We start from the raw sequence: 17,526 nt of genomic DNA on the forward strand, positions 1-17,526 counted from the left end.
ATAATTATTATTAAAACAAATTTTAAATTCCATTATTTATTTATTAATTCATTATGTATTTTTAAATGATGTACTGATTTATGGTGTTTTTGTGAATCCCTTTTTAATTTGAACTATTCATTGATGGATTCATATTTAATTTGTAAATCATTTTTTATAATTCTTTTTTATTGCCCATCAAAATGTCAAATAATTAATTACTTTGTAATTTAGTCAATTTATTCATAGATTAATAAATACATTTGTAAACAAATTTATTTTAGCCTATTTTTATTGTACAATTATTATTTATCAATTAAATGCTTTATTCATATTTACGTGATTCTTGTGGTCCTCCATAGAAAACACGTCTTAAAATGTTATTAAAATAAATAAGAAAACAAAATTGATCAATTCAGCTGTATTTCCAGTTGCTTCATACTCTTCATATTCATACAGATGACAGATTCTATAAAACTTTCAATATCAGTCTCAATGAGAAATTAATAAATCAGAGGTTTGTACGCATGTGTAAATTAAGATTCTCTTCCAAAAGAATAGTTAGGTTAGCAGTGTTATGAGTAATAAAATAAAACATCAAATAAAGAGATGATAAATACTGGTATGTATTTAATAAGTAAAACAACTTCACTTGATCTTAAGTGAAGCCTTAAATGTTATGCACCTAAAAAGTCTGTAGTAATGAGGATTAAAATGCTCATGTCACTCCAAAATTTGCAACTGCGCCAAAGGCAAAAACAACAACAAAACAAAAATAGACTGGATGTCATGAAATCTACTCTCTCTCCATCCGTGGTTGCAGAGTGTTGAAGCTGCAGCTCTCAGCTTCCTCTGTAGACGCTGTAGGAGAATCGACTCATCAGCAGAGGGAGGTGGAACCGCTTCTCCGGCTCGGAGATGGTAAACACAACCTGGAAACACACACATACATAGAAACATACAATAAATACAAACAATAGTAGCTCAGTCCATTGGGATTTGACCGTACTATGGCTGACCCCGCGCTGACCCCTTGGTTGTGCTCTGTCTATAAAGAGAGGCTACATTTCAAGCCACTTAACAGGATTGACAAATAATAAAAGATCAGTTGTCTTCAGTTCTAAATAGAAAAATCTGCAGACTTTTCTCACAATTACTCTGTAATAAATCAGTGTTGTTATTTATCATGATGAGGTGATAATACTGACATATTATGGTACACATTACTGTTGTCTAAACTGATGACAACAACTCTCTTAAACCTGATGATTGTCCGATCTGATCTGGCGACACCTTCTGGTGTTTTCATAATCCTGCAAGAGGACAGATGTGCTGACATCTGCAGAAAACTACAGCGCCCATCTGTTTTAGTAAATTATTGGCCTTTTTTAAAGTAAACCTTTATATTTATGTGAGCCATTTGTAAGGATTAACATCTTCAGTATAGAACAAATAGTCTTTTCATAGGATTTGTCCACAATAATTTATAATTTATAAGTATAAAAACAACAATTACAACCTAGAACTATAATGTATTATATTCTTCCATTTATTAATTAAAAACAAAAAAGCAGCCTGGTTAACCAATAAAATAAACAGTATAAATAATGTCCAAGGAACACCTGATAGAGATGAACGCAGCGTGTTGAAGCTCACCTCTACATATGGGTAGAAGGAGGTCTGACCCAGACTCTCCCAGTATGAACCCGTCTCAAAGCGAAGCTTGTAGGTGCCGGGGATGAACGCTGCTCTGCTGGTGAGTCCTGAGCAGCGGCCGTCTTCATTTGTTGTCCTACAAATCATCAAACTGCTGAGTTGTAAAGTTCATTCAAGCTCAGAAGGACTTTGACTTTTTGTTTTCTGTCATTAAAAAAGAAAAGCTCTTCTCTGCCTTCCTTCAGACTGCTGTTCATGTCCCGTGTGAAAGTGAATAAGTGAAAGTTGATTTATTTGTCACGCAACTTCCGTACTTAAGTTACGGTGTTATTTAAACCCAAACCACAATCTTTTCCTAAAGTTAACTAAGTACTTTTGTTGTCTAAACCTAATCAAGTTGATAATTTCCTAAACCTAACTAAGTAGTTTGTTGCCTAAACCTAACCAAGTCGATCTTTTCCTAAACCTAACTAAGTAGTTTTGTTGTCTAAACCTAACCAAGTCAATCTTTTCCTAAACCTTACTAAGTAGTTTTACAGACTTCGACATAACACCGGTAAAGACTGCTAAACGCTGCTCAAAGAAAACTCAAATTATGTATTAGTGAATACATAATTATGTATGTATTATGTATTTCTCTCTAGAAATACAAAGTCAATACTTTTTATGCTTTAATAATAATTCTAAACAAATCAATAAAGGTTTAACGCTCATTTACAAAATCACAGATTCTAAATTTTCAGCAGAGTAGTAACGTATTTAGTCCGCAGGTTCGAACCCTACCTACCCGACACTCAGCATGTTCCAGATCATCAGCGTGGAGTTGAGCTGGTGCAGGCTGAGGGCCATCCTGGCCGCCGGGACGCCGTCGGCTGTGTTCAGCACGTGAGTGGTCAGAGGGCTGGACTCTGCTGCCGCCATGATCTGCTGGACAGGTGTGGACAGGTGAGCTTTACCTGTAGGACCTTCAGTCACATTACAGTCTCAACGGGCTTCATGACACTACGATATGGAACAATAAATGTAATGTCCCACCCTCAGTATCAATCTTTCTTACATTTCTTGGGATACATAGGGTGAGTTGCTGTAAAGTGGGACACCTCAGTTCCAGCGGGCGTAGGTCTTCGTCAAACAAATAAAAGTCAATAAAACTATTTATATTTAATGTGCCTAAATGCTTTAAAACTATTAGTGTTTATTCATTATTTTTTGTTTATTTAGGTTAAATAACGCTCCAAACTTGCGCTACATTTTGTCAAGGAAAAAACTGTCATGGCCATTTTCAAAGGGGTCCCTTGACCTCAAGATATGTGAATGAAAATGGGTTCTATGGGTACCCACGAGTCTCCCCTTTACAGACAGGCTCACTTTATGATAATCACATGCAGTTTGGGGCAAGTCATAGTCAAGTCAGCACACTGACAAACTGACAGCTGTTGTTGCCTGTTGGGCTGCAGTTTGTAATGTTATGATTTGAGCATATTTTTTATGCTAAATGCAGTACCTGTGAGGGGTTCTGGACAATATCTGTCAAGAGTTTGTGTTGTTAACTTATTTCCAATAATAAATATATACATATATTTGCATAAAGCAGCATATTTGTCCACTCCCATGTTGATAAGCGTATTAATACTTGATAAATCTCCTTTTAAGGTACATTTTGAACAGATCAAAAATGTGATTAATTTGCAATTAACTATTTTAATTGATTGGCAGCCCTAGTTTACAACTAACAGAGCACTTGTATATACTGTAGATATATATAATTTATATATACGTATATATATATATATATTTACACACACACCTATTTTTCCACTACTTGTGCACATAACAGTCCAATCCTTTACCTTTCTTTGTAAGCTTATTTCAGAATCAGAATCGGAAATACTTTATTGATCCCCGGGGGGACATTGGGGTGTTACAGTTGCTCTTATACAAACATATAGAAATGAAAGAAAATATAAATAAAGTTTTATGTAATATGTAAATTATGCACATAATGCCATAACATAAGCACAATATATGCAAAGAAATAAAAAAAGTAATTAAATAAAAATTAAGAAATAAGAAATATGTTGTTACTATTTTTGTGTAAGTACATCAAGAAATGCAAAAAACTCAAAAGTCAAATTCCTTGTATGTGCACACACCTGGCCAATAAAGCTGATTATGATTCTAATTAAATTACAATTAAGATTATTTTGTTACACATCTTTGAATCATGTCGCAGGAATTTATTTCATGGATTTTTCAAACAATCAATGGAGGACCAGCAGATTAGTAAACAAACTAGTCCGAGGACTTTCAGCCATTTGACCCTTGACTCTCCCCTGGTGTTTTTACCTAAATCTCATGATCCCCAGCAATTAAGAGTTCTCAAGCTGTCATGTGATCGTGAGTCTGGCATTTTGGTATATTTCATTTTCAAGAACATAGAGGCAGCATAGATATGTTATATTAAAATGTGACCTTTTATGCATATGAAGAGACCACAAGAGGGGTCCCAACCATGCAAAGACTGAGAATCTCTGAGCTGGTCCCTGTGCAGGAAAACGAGTACAACATGCACATGTAGAATAAAGATATAGGAAAAGAAAAATACTATTAATAAACTTTATAAGCTTGAAAAGATCAGAGCTAAACTAAACTGGCTTACCAAAATATGGACAAAACACATGTGAAATGCTTTAAATCTACATAACATTCATATACTGGTGACACTTTGCAAGTAATAAAACGCAGTAGTGTGAAAGCGGGAAACTTGTGTCTCAGTGAGTGTCAGTGAAGCCTTACCTCTGTCTGAGCACGCTTCTCTGCTGCAGCAACTTCAGTTCATTCAGTTCCCAAAGAAACATGTCCAACCAGTTACACCATCACGGCACACGCCCACTGCTCAGAGCCATTTACCCAGCATGCACGGCACAAACAGACCAGAGTCAAAGGTTGTCCTGGCTCTAATGAATCAATAACACCAGAGTGCAGCTTCCCTGCAGTCAACAACATGTGATCCAGTGTTTGATTATGATTAAACTACATGATACAGCTCCACTGATTTAATTAAAACACTGACAATATAACATCATATACAGCCTGAATGGAAAGTTCATCTTTAATTATAGTGTTGTCTTATCATTTCACTTTTCATGGTAGCACAATTGGAGGTTATGTTTTCGGTTTGTTGGTTAGCAGGATTAGGGAACAACTACCGGCCCACATTTCATGAAACTTGGTGGATGGGTGTAGCGTGGGCCGAGGAAGAACCCATTAGATTTTGGAGCTGATAGGCTTTGGCGGAGGTCTGTGCTTTCTATCTATATTTTCTCATATATTTAAGATATGTTGATCATGAGGCGTTCAGCCTCTGAAGCGGCTATCTGAAATGTGAATTTATTCTTAAAGCGATTTATCTATTTCTGATTGTAAGTAGATTTTACAGATACCATAGAGTAATAAAAACAAAAAAGGGCACTCAGAGAGTGCAGACCTCCGTCAAGGCCATGCCCTACCTTGCGATGTTAAATGCAAGATTGGGAGAGACAGGTCTGATTGCAGTCGCGGAGGGGCGTTCCTGTAGAATGACAGGAACGTGGTTGGCTCATGGAGAACGGGAACGCCCACTTTTTCTTCTTCTCTACTTTCTCAATGCACAGCTAAGCTGGTTCTGGCCGTTATTACCATATTAGAAATAGCTGATACACGTAGCACCTCCTATCGGGCCCTGGCCCTCGGCTACTTCTCCGTCTCCCATGTCCTTCTGAAAGACTGGAGCCCTCGGCTGCCGCCGCGTCCTAGTACAACGGAGAATGTGCGGCAAGGCCTGCAGTGGCCAGCTAGCACGGAAAGTTTCGCAACTCAAATGACTCAGTAAATACGAAATAGGAAGTCCAGCTTGAGGTGTTTCACTAACAGTCCACTCCATAATAAAGGTTACAATAATAATAATAATGATAAAGTTTGTTTGAAAACTCGTCTGAGAATGTTACCAGGGTGATGCCGTTGCCTAGCAACAGCTGCTACACTGTGGTTGCTGTTTGGGTGGACAGGGCTTATGGAACGCTCTGAAGTGATGACACAAAAAGAGACCAATGTAATGGTTGCAGCTCAGAGGATGGCACGTTGTGATTAAAATGAGGTTGTAGCTCGTTGTCTACCATACTACGGTTATAAAGAGCCGTTGTTTGTGTTTTATCAACGTTTTGTTCATGAGTTATTGATCCCGGAAGTTCAAATCTGTCAATATCTTTCCAACTTTACTGAATTAAGTGATGTGACTTGTTTCACAGAATATGGATGTTTGTTGTGCATAACACCTTTTATAATAATAATAATGACAATAATGATAATAATAATAAAGTTTGTTTGAAAACTCCTCTGAGAATGTTACCAGGGTGACGCCGTTGCCTAGCAACAGCTGCTACACCTTGGTTGCTGTTTGGGTGGGCGGGGCTTATGGAACACTCTGAAGTGATGACACAATAAGAATGGCTCTGAAGTGATGACACTATAAGAATGGCTCTGAAGTGATGACACAATAAGAATGGCTCTGAAGTGATGACACAATAAGAATGGCTCTGAAGTGATGACACTATAAGAATGGCTTTGAAGAATTGCTCTGGAGTAGACAAGTATTTGCCAAGTACATACGTACAAGGAATTTGACTCGCAACGCACTGAATTTAATCGACCATAAATACAGCATTAAATCCCCATGGATACTTCAGGAACATCACAGAAACAGGCGGTGCCGGAGGTCGATGTTCGCCATCTTGTTCGCCCACAGCTCCGATCCTTTTTTAAAAGGATGACAGAGAGACAGTGGGGATTGATGAAATCAGGCAGACCTGATGACACCACTGTAGTCATGATGGCAGACACACTGAAAGACGTAATTTCAACTTTGACAGACGCCATCTTGAAATCTTTGGGGAACACAACTGTGGTGCCTGCGGGCCTAGTTAAATCCATACTGGACGGCAAAATCTCTGAGAGTTTTGCCGAAGCTCTGGACGTTAAGGACCCAGTCCAGTGTCCCAGCTCAGCAGACTTGACAAATTTGATCGCTGAAGACGTTACAGCCAGTGTCCAAAATGCCCTCTCCAGTCCTGTGGGCATACCTCAGCGCCTCACTCCTCCCGTCAAACTTGAAACCATGACTTGTCGTGCCTGTGAATTGTGTAAGACATTCGCAGGTAAGATGAAGGCTGTGTTCTCACCTCGTCCACCGAAGCAGAGGTCAAGTCCCACCACCTCCCAAGAATCAACTGAGGAACCAGAAACTGAGTTTGAGACTGAAAAAGTCTTAGAAATCATCAGGAAGGAGTTGAGGGTGATCATGGACCCTCTCTTGGTTGACGTGCCAGACTCTGAGTATGTGCTGCTGCAGTATCAACGCTCTTTGGAGATTGAAGTTGCTGCAGAAAGCATTATTCGGGAACTTGCTGAAGACAAGATGGATGGAACGAATGCTTCAGGCTCAATTCCAACAGAGCAAACGCACAAGAGCACACTCAAAGCAATAGGGAGCAAAATCAAGACGCTTTTCAAAGTGAATTAATTATGTAAAATAATTAATGTGGTTTTCATCTTGAAAGAAAAAATGTTTTTTCCTTCAAAATGAATGCAGGAGCTTGAGCTCTCAGGACCTCCTCAGTGGACAGTGTTGTCTACTGTGGTTCTCCCACAATCAATGCATATAAACAATCAATCAAACATCAATAAAATAAAAAATAATAATACATTTCTGCTCATCTCTCTTATCATTTGCTGTAAGAGCTGTAAATATTCAACTCAGACTGAATTCACATCCACAGACTATATGTGTTCTCCTCTGTGACCACTGGAGGGCAGATTTTGGTGGCGATCCGGATTTAGGAATATTTTTATGGATTCCGATCAGCCTGAGAATTAAAACCACAGGGTATAACACATGTGCAGTGTAGCTGATGACGCGTGACCCCGCCTCCTTCCTCCTTCTGAGAGCAGAGAGATACGTGTGTATGTGTTTTGTGCGGGAGATGCTGGCCATCCGCGGTGAGAAAGAAAAAAGCTGTAGCTGACGGGATGACAGGCAACGTAGTGAAACGTTATACAGACATAACAAGGTTGCTGAATGAGAGAGGCATCCGCCGATACGTTACACGGAAACACACCGTGTAAGTAATAAGCCAGCCACCTCACGTAACTGCCATCTGTGAGCTGTGATCTGTTTTTAACGTCACGCGTCGCCGGAGGTCTGCGCTCTCCGAGTGCAATTCTAATTACACTGTGGTTTTACTTTTGCTAAAGTAAAAGATTTGAGAACATCTTCCATCACTGTACTCTAGTAAACAATTTAATCATGAACTCGTTGGTTGTCACACTCATAAAGCATGGTAACGGCGTGCTCAAAAAGTAAACGATTTAAAAGCAAGATAATGCATTTCTTTTATTAAATAAAAAGTAACGTTAATGAATTTTTAAGACCTGCCAAAATTGTATTTAAGACATTTCATGACATTTGAAGACATTTTAAGGCCTTAAATTCAGGTTATTGGATTTAAGACTTTTAAAGACGTTTTTAGACCCACACGGGAACCCTGAAGACACTAAATTCCTGCCAAACCTGACCTTTGTTCTCCCTTTGGAGGAGGAGAAGAGGAAGAACGACTGACATCCATAGAGCAACAAAATATGAATATTAGGCTACTTTTGTTACAGACTTAAACCATAGATTACTACACACATGCATACAGAATCATATTAGTATTACACACACAAAGCTCCAACCACACATCTATTTTATGAAAAATACCTTTACTACACTCACACCGAAATAGATCACATTTAGCACTGAGGACAAACACAAAAGCACCAACAACAGCCAAGTACATTACAGTGAAGCCAAGTGAAGTGTTTCCAAAATTATTCTGTACCTGCAGTTACAGGATTTCTTATTAAAACATTTTTAGTAACATGTTTTTAAAAGTCTGAAATGTTTAAGTATAAAGAGCCACTAATGTACACATAAATATTTTCATTTTTTTTAACCGACAAATATTTTACATGAAGGCTTTAAACATATTTACAGTCAGTCACAGTTGTCCATAAGTATCCAGCTGGGTAAACATGCTAGAGGAAAAGTTTTTATAAATGTGTTTGACTTGACAACAGTTTGGCGGCATTGCTTTCCATAAAACCAGTCACCCAAACTAAATTTAAAGTAAAATATGACGGAGGTGATACGACTAAAAACAGGAAGTAGTATGACATTGGACCACTGTGGTTTAAAGACACGGTGTAAACACACAAATAGGGGTAGGGTGGCAGCAACAACATTCACATTTGTCCTCTGGGGAGGATGGATAACAAATTTCTGGCCGATAGTTGTCAAGATAACAGAACATTTAAGTGTTGGATAGACGTACAAAGGAAAATGGAACGGCATTGTGTCTGTAGCACTATTGTACGGATGCGATAATAAGTTCACTGCCATTCTGACAACAAAAGCATTAAAGTTTACCAAAAGTTCGGGTATTGTAATCCAGCACCTGCCTGTTAAAATGGCCCTTTTGGTACTTTTACATTAAACTGTGATGGCTTCAGTCTTCAGATGATGATGACATGAAGCAGTGGTAACTGCCAGCTATACTTCATCCTCCCATCTTCCCATTATATGCACTACATGTAGCTTCTTATTCAGAGTTAATCTTCATTTCACTTCATTCTGTCTGATATGGGGGAATTAAACAGTGTAACCTAGAGAGTCATGAATCCGTGCTCCCTGAGCCTTTAACTGTACACATCTGGTTATAACACACATGATGAAAATAAACTGTGCAATAAAGAGCTGCCAGCTGCTGCCACACTGATTTTATTAACATTAATCAGAGTGGAGTCCAACAGTGGAACGAGGTTAGGCCAATAAATGGGGCCAATATTAGGCTACATCTTTTAGTACAGAAAATGTAGTTTTTTCAATCTGGGTATAATAAATAATGTAATAAGCTAAAAGAAAAGAGTCTGCCAAACATAGCTCATGAATTTTTATTTTGTTTTGGTAGGTGCACTATTAATTTGAAATAAAATCAAAATGAAATAAATTGCTCACTGTTATGTTATTATTTGTCTGCAGAAAGTATAAAGTCTCTGCAAGTAAATCTTTATAGCGTTCTGAATTTGCTGTTGAAATTAATGGTGGCCTGAAATTTAGGAAATCATCTAAAAACTGTAAAGGTGAAAAATCAATAAACACAGATGTTTAGCAATATTGTCCCATGTGCCAATATGTTAGCATGGAGAGTGGTGATATACTAGGAACACATTGGGTTTTTTGTCGTCATTGTGGACTGGAAACCGGAGTTGGTGCAGCAGAATAGAAATCAAACAGACAGATAAAAGATAGATTCAGAGGTGGAGAAGAGTCAGTCCAATGCATTTCATGTTGCCAACGCCACCTTGGAGCATCTTCCATCCCAGCTGTTACCAATCCCAGCTTCTGTTCTGTAAAGAAAAACAGGAGAGGAGTCTGAAACCAGATGTCTATTGATCTCCGGGACACAAACAGAGACTAAGAAATGTGGAAATTCACCAATTAAGCAAACATGTCAAGAGTCCTTAAATCAGTATAAACTGTTATTACATTTCTAACAACAGTTAAAACTCTACCTGCGTCAGTTAAATCAGATGATGTGTAGTAGTATTATAGCTTTTTTAACCTCATTATTTCTTTACATTGTAACCACCAAAAAAAACACCAGTGAGCCTCTCTGTGTCACTGGGTGACATGTTCCTTCATTACAATGAACACACACTATTTAGACTCCCACATACACCGTCCTGGTGCCAGAAATACTCACTAGAGCACAACATGTGGATTAATCCACCACCAAAAATAGTCCCCAACAAATGCACTGTTTACTCCCATTTGAGTAATGTTGAATAATAACTACTTTCAGTCATGCACAAAGAAGGGCTTTGAGCTAAATGCTAACATCAGCATGCTAACGTATACAATGTTTACCATGTTCAACATCTCAGCATAGCATGTTAGCATGCTACCATATGTTAATAAGCACTAAACACAACGTACAGTTGAGGCTGATGGGAATCTCTTTAGTTCTGGTCATAAACCAAAGTATTGGACAAATGAATTATTAATTATTAATTAGTATTAGACAAATTAAAAACATTGACCTGATGGTGCTACATGAAATCACCAAATTTTGGCATTCATCCAGAGGGAAACATGAAATGTGAACCAAATTTCATGGCAATCCATCCAATATAATTTTTCAGTCTTAACCCAAAATGTAAACCTCATGGTGGTGCTACAGGAAAAGTCGGGGGATCAGTATGATTCATCCTCTGAGGACCATGACTGTCTCTACTCAGTTTTATATTAATATATTTCAGTCTGGACCAAAGTGGTGGACCAACCAACCAATGAACCGACATTGCCATCCATAGAGCCATGCTGCTAATGTGGCTAAAATGAAACTACATAATTGTGAGCAGTTTTTAAAGATGTATGTTTTCAATACGAACCAATGGACTTGTTGCTGCAAACAGGGAAGTAGGGAAGTGAGAAAGTATTGAGAGACGGACTACAGGCCCAGACACACCAACCCGACATCAAAGAACTAGCAGCGACAAAGGCCAACTGTTGAGTCGCCTCACGTCGCCTTTGTCTAGGCCAAAAAAATTGCACTCGAACACACAGCAAAGACTACAGCGGACGGCAAGTTAGCACGTATGTTCTGCTCCTGCATGAGATGAAATAACTCTCCACACCAGCAGGCGGCGGTATTCTGTATTCATCATTCAAAAAGGGAAACCAGAAGACCGAGGACGGCAGATATACAAGTCGTTGTTATGATACGTACATGAAACACCACTCTCACTCACCACTTAGCTTCATTCCACATGGCCATGTTGCTGTGAAAATATCCGTGTGTTGGAATGATCAGATGAGATGAAGATGAAAAATGAGAAGAGCCTTCTGTGTGTGTCCTCTTGACTTTACTCTTCTTGCTTCCCTCACTTCTCGTGCACTGATTCGTTTAAGCTGAACAGCCAATCAGAGTGACTTCTTTCAATGACGGGCGCCGCCACTGATTCAACATGCTGAATCAGCCAAAAAAAATCCAACACGGGCAGACTAGAGCCGACGGTGCGGGACACACCGCAAAAACTAGACCGATAAACGCTCACCGACGACCCCAAACTGTCTGAACGACCGACCGTCGGCTTGGTGTATCAGGGCCTTAACATGTTGTTGGTTTTGGTCTTTTGATGCCGTTTGTCTCAGTGTGAGCGTTCATACCTGAGCTGCAGTATCACAGATTGTCCTCCAGATCAGACTGATGCTGCTTTATCTGGAAACACAGAGGAAGCAACTCTTAACGAGACACTGGGTCGGATAAAACACACTATAGTTAGCACCTCATTTACACATCCCCTTTCTCTTCCTTATCATCATCATCACTGTAGCCTCATCTTCGCCGGCTGTAATACACACACATTGCTGAGCACACATATACACAGCCAAATGGTAATTACTAACACACTCTCTCTTCTTCACATACACTCAGTTTCTTCCTGACGGAGGAACAATGCAGCAGATTAAAGGCCGGTCTGTTCTCTGCCTCCGCTCAGCTTAATGAGGCAGCTCCGCTCTGTCAGGCAGGTACAGTAGGAAGCCTGCAGGCTAATTCTATATCATTATGTTTCCCTGTAAAGAAACGGAAACACTGAAAGCACCGCGGCTGATCTGCTTCACGCCGGTGAGGTGCTGAATTTAAATAGAGACAGTAAACAGTGAACACATCGTCCACCACAGATTATGCAAATTGTCTTCGGGCCACTCTGTGCAGCGTGGAGCAACGAGATTTTTACTGTTTTTAGTTAAATCAGTAGTCTGAGATTTTCTACATGACAGAAGTAACTGTTCAGACAGGTGAAGGGATGGACTGAGGCAGGTAAATAGTCCATCCCCTAATTTTAGATTAACATCAACCACAATAAGTCTCATTTGTCCTTTAAAAAATAAAAAAATAAAAAAAATTGTTTCAGTCATTTATAACTCTGATCTATTATGGAGGACAGAACCTGCCAAAATAAAAAATAAATGAATAAAGAAATAAATAACTCAATAAATTAATACATGTCATTAAATGTAGCTAAAATGAATGTAGCATTAATCAATCAAAAATAAAATAATACAAATAAAAAATATAAAAAAATAAACATTCAATAAAAAATAAAATGTGTCATAAATTGATATTTCTGTTTTAATTTGCTTCTCTATTTATTTATCTTTGTAGAAACCCCCTTATTTATTTATTCTTCTGCTTAATTTTCCCTTTTTTATTTATGTATAATTTTTTATTAAATATTCATTATCATATCATTTTTGCATTTATTTATTCATGCATTGTTTTAAATTCATTTTATATTTATTTTTTAATGTATGTATTTATTTATTAATTTATTTTCTATTTTTTATTTATTTCTGCATGATTTTCCCTTTGCATTTTACCCCTTATTTATTCCCCCAAACTTATTTATTTTTTGTATTCTTTTCTTTTTACATTTCTTTATGCATTTCTGCCTCATTATGCAAATGAGAGGGGCTGTCACTCAACATGTGTCGTCATGGGGGCAGGGTGCATGACTATTATGTTAGTTAGCTAGCTAGCTGCTTCTGCTTATTAACTCCAGTCTTCATCCCCTGCTCCGTACAGCGGGTCATCGGCCTAATGCTGCTCTCCCCACCGCTGCCTCGTACCGGTAGTGACAACATTTCATTCTAAAAAGTCAATCTATCAAGTCTATCTGAAACAATTAATTTGATTGGGAGAAAATTAACCATAAACCATTTTGATAACTGAATTATCAAAGTAATTTTCTACTATCAAAAGTTCACTGGTTCTAGCTTTTCAGTTCTGCTTTTTGCTGCTTTATATCATTATAATATCTCTAGGTTTTGGATATTTAATGACCTCAGGAAGTTGTGACATTTTTAACTTTTATCTGACACTTTATAGACCAACTAACGGACTCACAGCAGAGTTTGCTTCCTTGTGTTGAGCTGACAGAAGTTGGTGTTAATAATAGCTTATCCACAAGATGGCAGGATTACATTACCTTCTATAGTGGAGCTCAATGCAGAGGGGGCAGTTAGGATAGTCATTTACCCCGTGGGGGGTAGGTGTAATATGCACTTTTCACAGCAGCCATGTTGACATGTCATTGCAGGGTAAACACACATGTAATTAATAACATTAATTATGGCCCTGTGGGGGTAGCTGTGAGGGTAGTAGTGGTATATATTTACCCTGTGAGGGTAGTAGTGGTATGTATACTGGAAAAACAAAGTTTAGAAACTTGTGTTTGGTCGATTATTTCTCTGTAGTTACAATGCTAATGGTCATTGTATTTTACATCGCTGGAAAGCCCTATTTACCTTCGCAATGATGTCCAACTTGTAAGGATCATGCATTTGTGGGATGAGCAGCCCAGCTGATTATGTGGGTAGCGCCCAAGAAAAATTTGCCAAAATGCTCTGCCAATGGTAAACAGTGTATTCTCATAAGGCTACCAGGAAGCCTGCAATGACTGCCCTTCATCGTCAGGCCCATTTGCGCTGGTGTCGACAACACAGACAATGGAACCTGAACATGTGGGGGAATGTCATGTTCAGTGATGAGTCCAGGTTCTGTCTGCGAAAATTGGATGGCAGGGTCAAAGTATGGAGACGACGTGGAGAACGCTATGCTGATTGTTGAACCGATCGAGTAACAGCTTTTGGTGGGGGCAGTGTCATGGTGTGGGACGGCATCTCCCTCACTGGCAAAACAAGGTCTGTCATCATTGAAGGCCATCTCAATGCAGGGAGATATCGGGATGCGATTCTGCAGCCAGTGGCGATCCCATATCTCCACAATCTGGCACCTAACTTCAACCTCCAAGATGACAACGCTCGCCCCCACAGAGCCAGGGTTATCACAGACTACCTCCACAATGTGGGAGTAGAGAGAATGGAACGGCCTGCCAAGAGTCCACACCTCAACCCAATTCAACACTTGTAGGATCAGCTTGGGCATGCTTTACGTGTTAGAGTGACCAACACAACCACGCTGGCTGACCTGCAACGAATCCTGGTTGAGGAATGGAACGCCATCCCACAGCAACGTGTGACCAGGTTGGTGACCACCATGAGGAGGAGTGCCAGGCTGTTGTGGCTGCGTATGGATCTTCCACCGCTACTGAGGCTCCTGACGGTGTATTAAATTAATAAAGTGTAAAATAGCCAATATGTCTTGTTTGTTGCTTGTTACTGAAAGAGAGTTCAATCATCCAATCCACCAAACAACTCAAAACAAGAGTCAATACCAACAGGAGAATACACTGTTTACCATTGACGGAGCATTTTGGCAAATTTTTCTTGGGCGCTACCCACATAATCAGCTGTGCTGCTCATCCCACAAATACATGATCCATACAAGTTGGACATCATTGTGAAGGTAAATAAACAGGCTTTCCAACGATGTAAAATACAATGACCATTAGCATTGTAACAACAGAGAAATAATCGACCAAACACAAGTTTCCAAACTTTGTTTTTCCAGTTTATTTACCCTGCGAGGGTAGTAGTGGTGTATATTTACCCTGTGAGGGTAGTAGTGGTGTATATTTACCCTGCGAGGGTAGTAGTGGTATATATTTACCCTGTGAGGGTAGTAGTGGTGTATATTTACCCTGCGAGGGTAGTAGTGGGGGTAGTAGTGGTGTATATTTACCCTGCGAGGGTAATAGTGGTGTATATTTACCCTCTGGGGGTAGTAGTAGTATATATTTACCCTATGGGGGTAGTAGTGCTGGTAGTGCAGCGGCTCGTCCTCGCTGGCCTCTCCTGGTTCAGGACTTTCTCTCTCCAGACTGCTGACTGAACCTCGGTGAGGAGAGTCGGACACACTGGGCTCCCTGCCCTGAGGACACTCTGACACACACACACACGCACACAGTATCAGTATTACTACAGTTGTGAGTACCGTCACTGACAGCATGTCAGAGGTGACGACATTGCTCTGAATACAGTCATTGTGTTATTTCACCTGAAGATCTAGTCTTTCAAGTCTTTCTTTTTAAACTTTTTTACTTAAGTAAGATTTTGAATGCAGGACTTTTACGTGCAACAAAGTATTTTTACACTGTGATTTTACTTCTTCCACCACTTGTCTGCAAGTCATCGGTGTGCAAATCACCAACTCAATACCTGCTGGGTTTCAGATATGGAACCGGTGACGTTGCTGGTTCATCATTCGTTAAAGTAATAAAGTCATTTTTCCAGCACACCGTGTTGCTACCTGAGTGAGAGAAGTTTTCTAATATTAATGTATGTAATGAAAAACATTTTAAAATCATCCCAAAGAAGTGAAGACTGTCAACATGCCACTTTGGATCATTTCCTCATCGTTTTATCATCGCAAGCAAATTTTCCTTTTCCGAGGTAGAGAAATAAAACCAACACACACACACACACACACACACACACACACACACAGAGTTGGTGGACGACAAGATAACTCCTGAGCGCTGAAGGGGAGCTTATGAAAGGTTATGAGGCCGGTGTTTATCGCTGTTTACCTCCCTGTCATAATCCACGCTCCGCTGGCGGCAGTTTTGTCATTGAACCATTACTCACAGATGCAGTATGATAGCGTATCACATCTGATGGTAAACAAACCGACTCTCTTTCTCCGTGCATCACCAGCTGATCATTAGTAAATATTAAACATCAGATCAGTCGTTGTCTGGGTGGATTAAAACCTGGATCAGACTGATATTCTTTAATAAAACTGGGATCTGGACCAGTCAGTGTCATCCACCTGTGCAACATATTGTTATACAACTATTCGGGTGATATCTTATGAAAAGTTATTCCTCATTTTTCGTGTGTTCTCCAATGAATGTCCAGCAACACGTGTCAATTTCCGCTCGTTACATGCATACAGTCTTTTCAAAATAAGCTTCTGTCTTCACAGGAAACAACTTGGTTAGGTTTAGGCAACAAAACTACTTAGTTACGTTTAGGAAAAGATCGTGGTTTGGGTTAAAATATCTAGGGAAGTTGTGTTACTTTAAGGGCGGGTCCATTATTTTTGAGTTTTCTGAGATTTTTATATCATTCTGTAGCTTCCCAGTGGAGTTCCTTAAGTATTCAAATCCCGACCCAAACTGATATCGATTTTTTTAGGTGGCTAAAATGCTTTTTTCTGCTTCTCCTGTCCACAGCTGCTTTACCTCGCTGTCAGACAGCCCTTTCTGACGGGGAACTGAAGTTGTTATAACGCTCTCTTCAAAGCCACCAGTCTACATTCACAAAACAGTAATTTTACCTCTCAGAACGCGGGAGTATACATACAACCCCACTTAAAAAAAAACGTTTCAGTTATTGCCAAACTTAGCACAGCTAACGTTGACTCAGCTAGTGCTAGCGTTCACATTGTTCATAACCTTATTGATTGGTTTACTTTGGTAACCTACGTCACTACTTTTTGCTGACAGTGGTTCCATTCGAAAGCCCTGGAAAAGAACGTAGATGGACCCGTCCTAAAAATACGGAAGTTAAGTGACATAAATCAACTTTGACTTCTGGTTTCACAAGGGGCACAAACGCCGGTCTCCTGGGCGAAATTCTGGTGTTTTTTCACCCACCCATCCACACCGACCTCCATTACGTGGATTTAATAAGAAATTATTTCGTGGGATATATATATCTATATATAGATATATAAATATACAGTATATCTATATATAAATATATATATATAACGAATTACAGTGCATTACTTTTCGAAGCAACTTCACATTTTCACAGCTTTCGTTTTACATCCCAGAGTTTGTAAC

General features: G+C 39.2%; 2 protein-coding genes across 7 annotated transcripts in view; both read right to left on the minus strand.

The window, feature by feature from the left end:
* Window positions 1-385: 385 nt before the first annotated feature.
* On the minus strand, window positions 386-4,619 carry LOC141766537 (5-hydroxyisourate hydrolase-like). Of its 3 annotated transcripts, none has more exons than XM_074633467.1 (4): window positions 4,432-4,619; window positions 2,423-2,562; window positions 1,636-1,786; window positions 386-911 (listed from the first exon to the last, which is right to left on the minus strand). In XM_074633467.1, the coding sequence occupies exons 2-4, from the start codon at window positions 2,554-2,556 to the stop codon at window positions 822-824; spliced, it is 375 nt and encodes a 124-aa protein (XP_074489568.1). In that variant the 5' UTR covers window positions 2,557-2,562; window positions 4,432-4,619; the 3' UTR covers window positions 386-821. The 3 variants fall into 3 exon arrangements, with proteins under 3 accessions (XP_074489568.1, XP_074489567.1, XP_074489569.1); XM_074633466.1 differs by having other exon boundaries at window positions 2,423-2,559; window positions 4,432-4,617; XM_074633468.1 differs by having other exon boundaries at window positions 1,636-1,771; window positions 2,423-2,559; window positions 4,432-4,603.
* Window positions 4,620-9,646: 5,027 nt separating this feature from the next.
* The window catches only part of LOC141766538 (RNA-binding Raly-like protein), a 53,042-nt gene continuing 45,162 nt past the window's right edge, over window positions 9,647-17,526 (minus strand). For all 4 annotated transcript variants that reach the window (XM_074633472.1, XM_074633471.1, XM_074633470.1 and 1 more), the window contains 3 exons: window positions 15,477-15,616; window positions 11,939-11,990; window positions 9,647-10,116 (listed from right to left, as the gene is read on the minus strand). In XM_074633472.1, the coding sequence (XP_074489573.1) occupies window positions 11,952-11,990; window positions 15,477-15,616 (179 nt within the window). In that variant the 3' untranslated portion in view covers window positions 9,647-10,116; window positions 11,939-11,951. The remainder of the gene's footprint in view (window positions 10,117-11,938; window positions 11,991-15,476; window positions 15,617-17,526) is intronic.

The sequence above is a fragment of the Sebastes fasciatus genome, chromosome 4 (assembly GCF_043250625.1).
Source record: "Sebastes fasciatus isolate fSebFas1 chromosome 4, fSebFas1.pri, whole genome shotgun sequence".
Taxonomy (NCBI): Eukaryota; Metazoa; Chordata; class Actinopteri; order Perciformes; family Sebastidae; genus Sebastes; species Sebastes fasciatus.

What these genes read in the sequence shown, in the direction of transcription:
- LOC141766537 (XM_074633467.1), bottom strand. Translation starts at nt 2,556, where the DNA reads ATGGCGGCAGCAGAGTCCAGCCCTCTGACCACTCACGTGCTGAACACA. An exon ending in TGGAACATGCTGAGTGTCGG is followed by an intron (nt 1,787 to 2,422) that starts GTAGGTAGGGTT and finishes ACAACTCAGCAG; the next exon opens with TTTGATGATTTGTAGGACAA. An exon ending in CCTTCTACCCATATGTAGAG is followed by an intron (nt 912 to 1,635) that starts GTGAGCTTCAAC and finishes GTGTGTTTCCAG; the next exon opens with GTTGTGTTTACCATCTCCGA.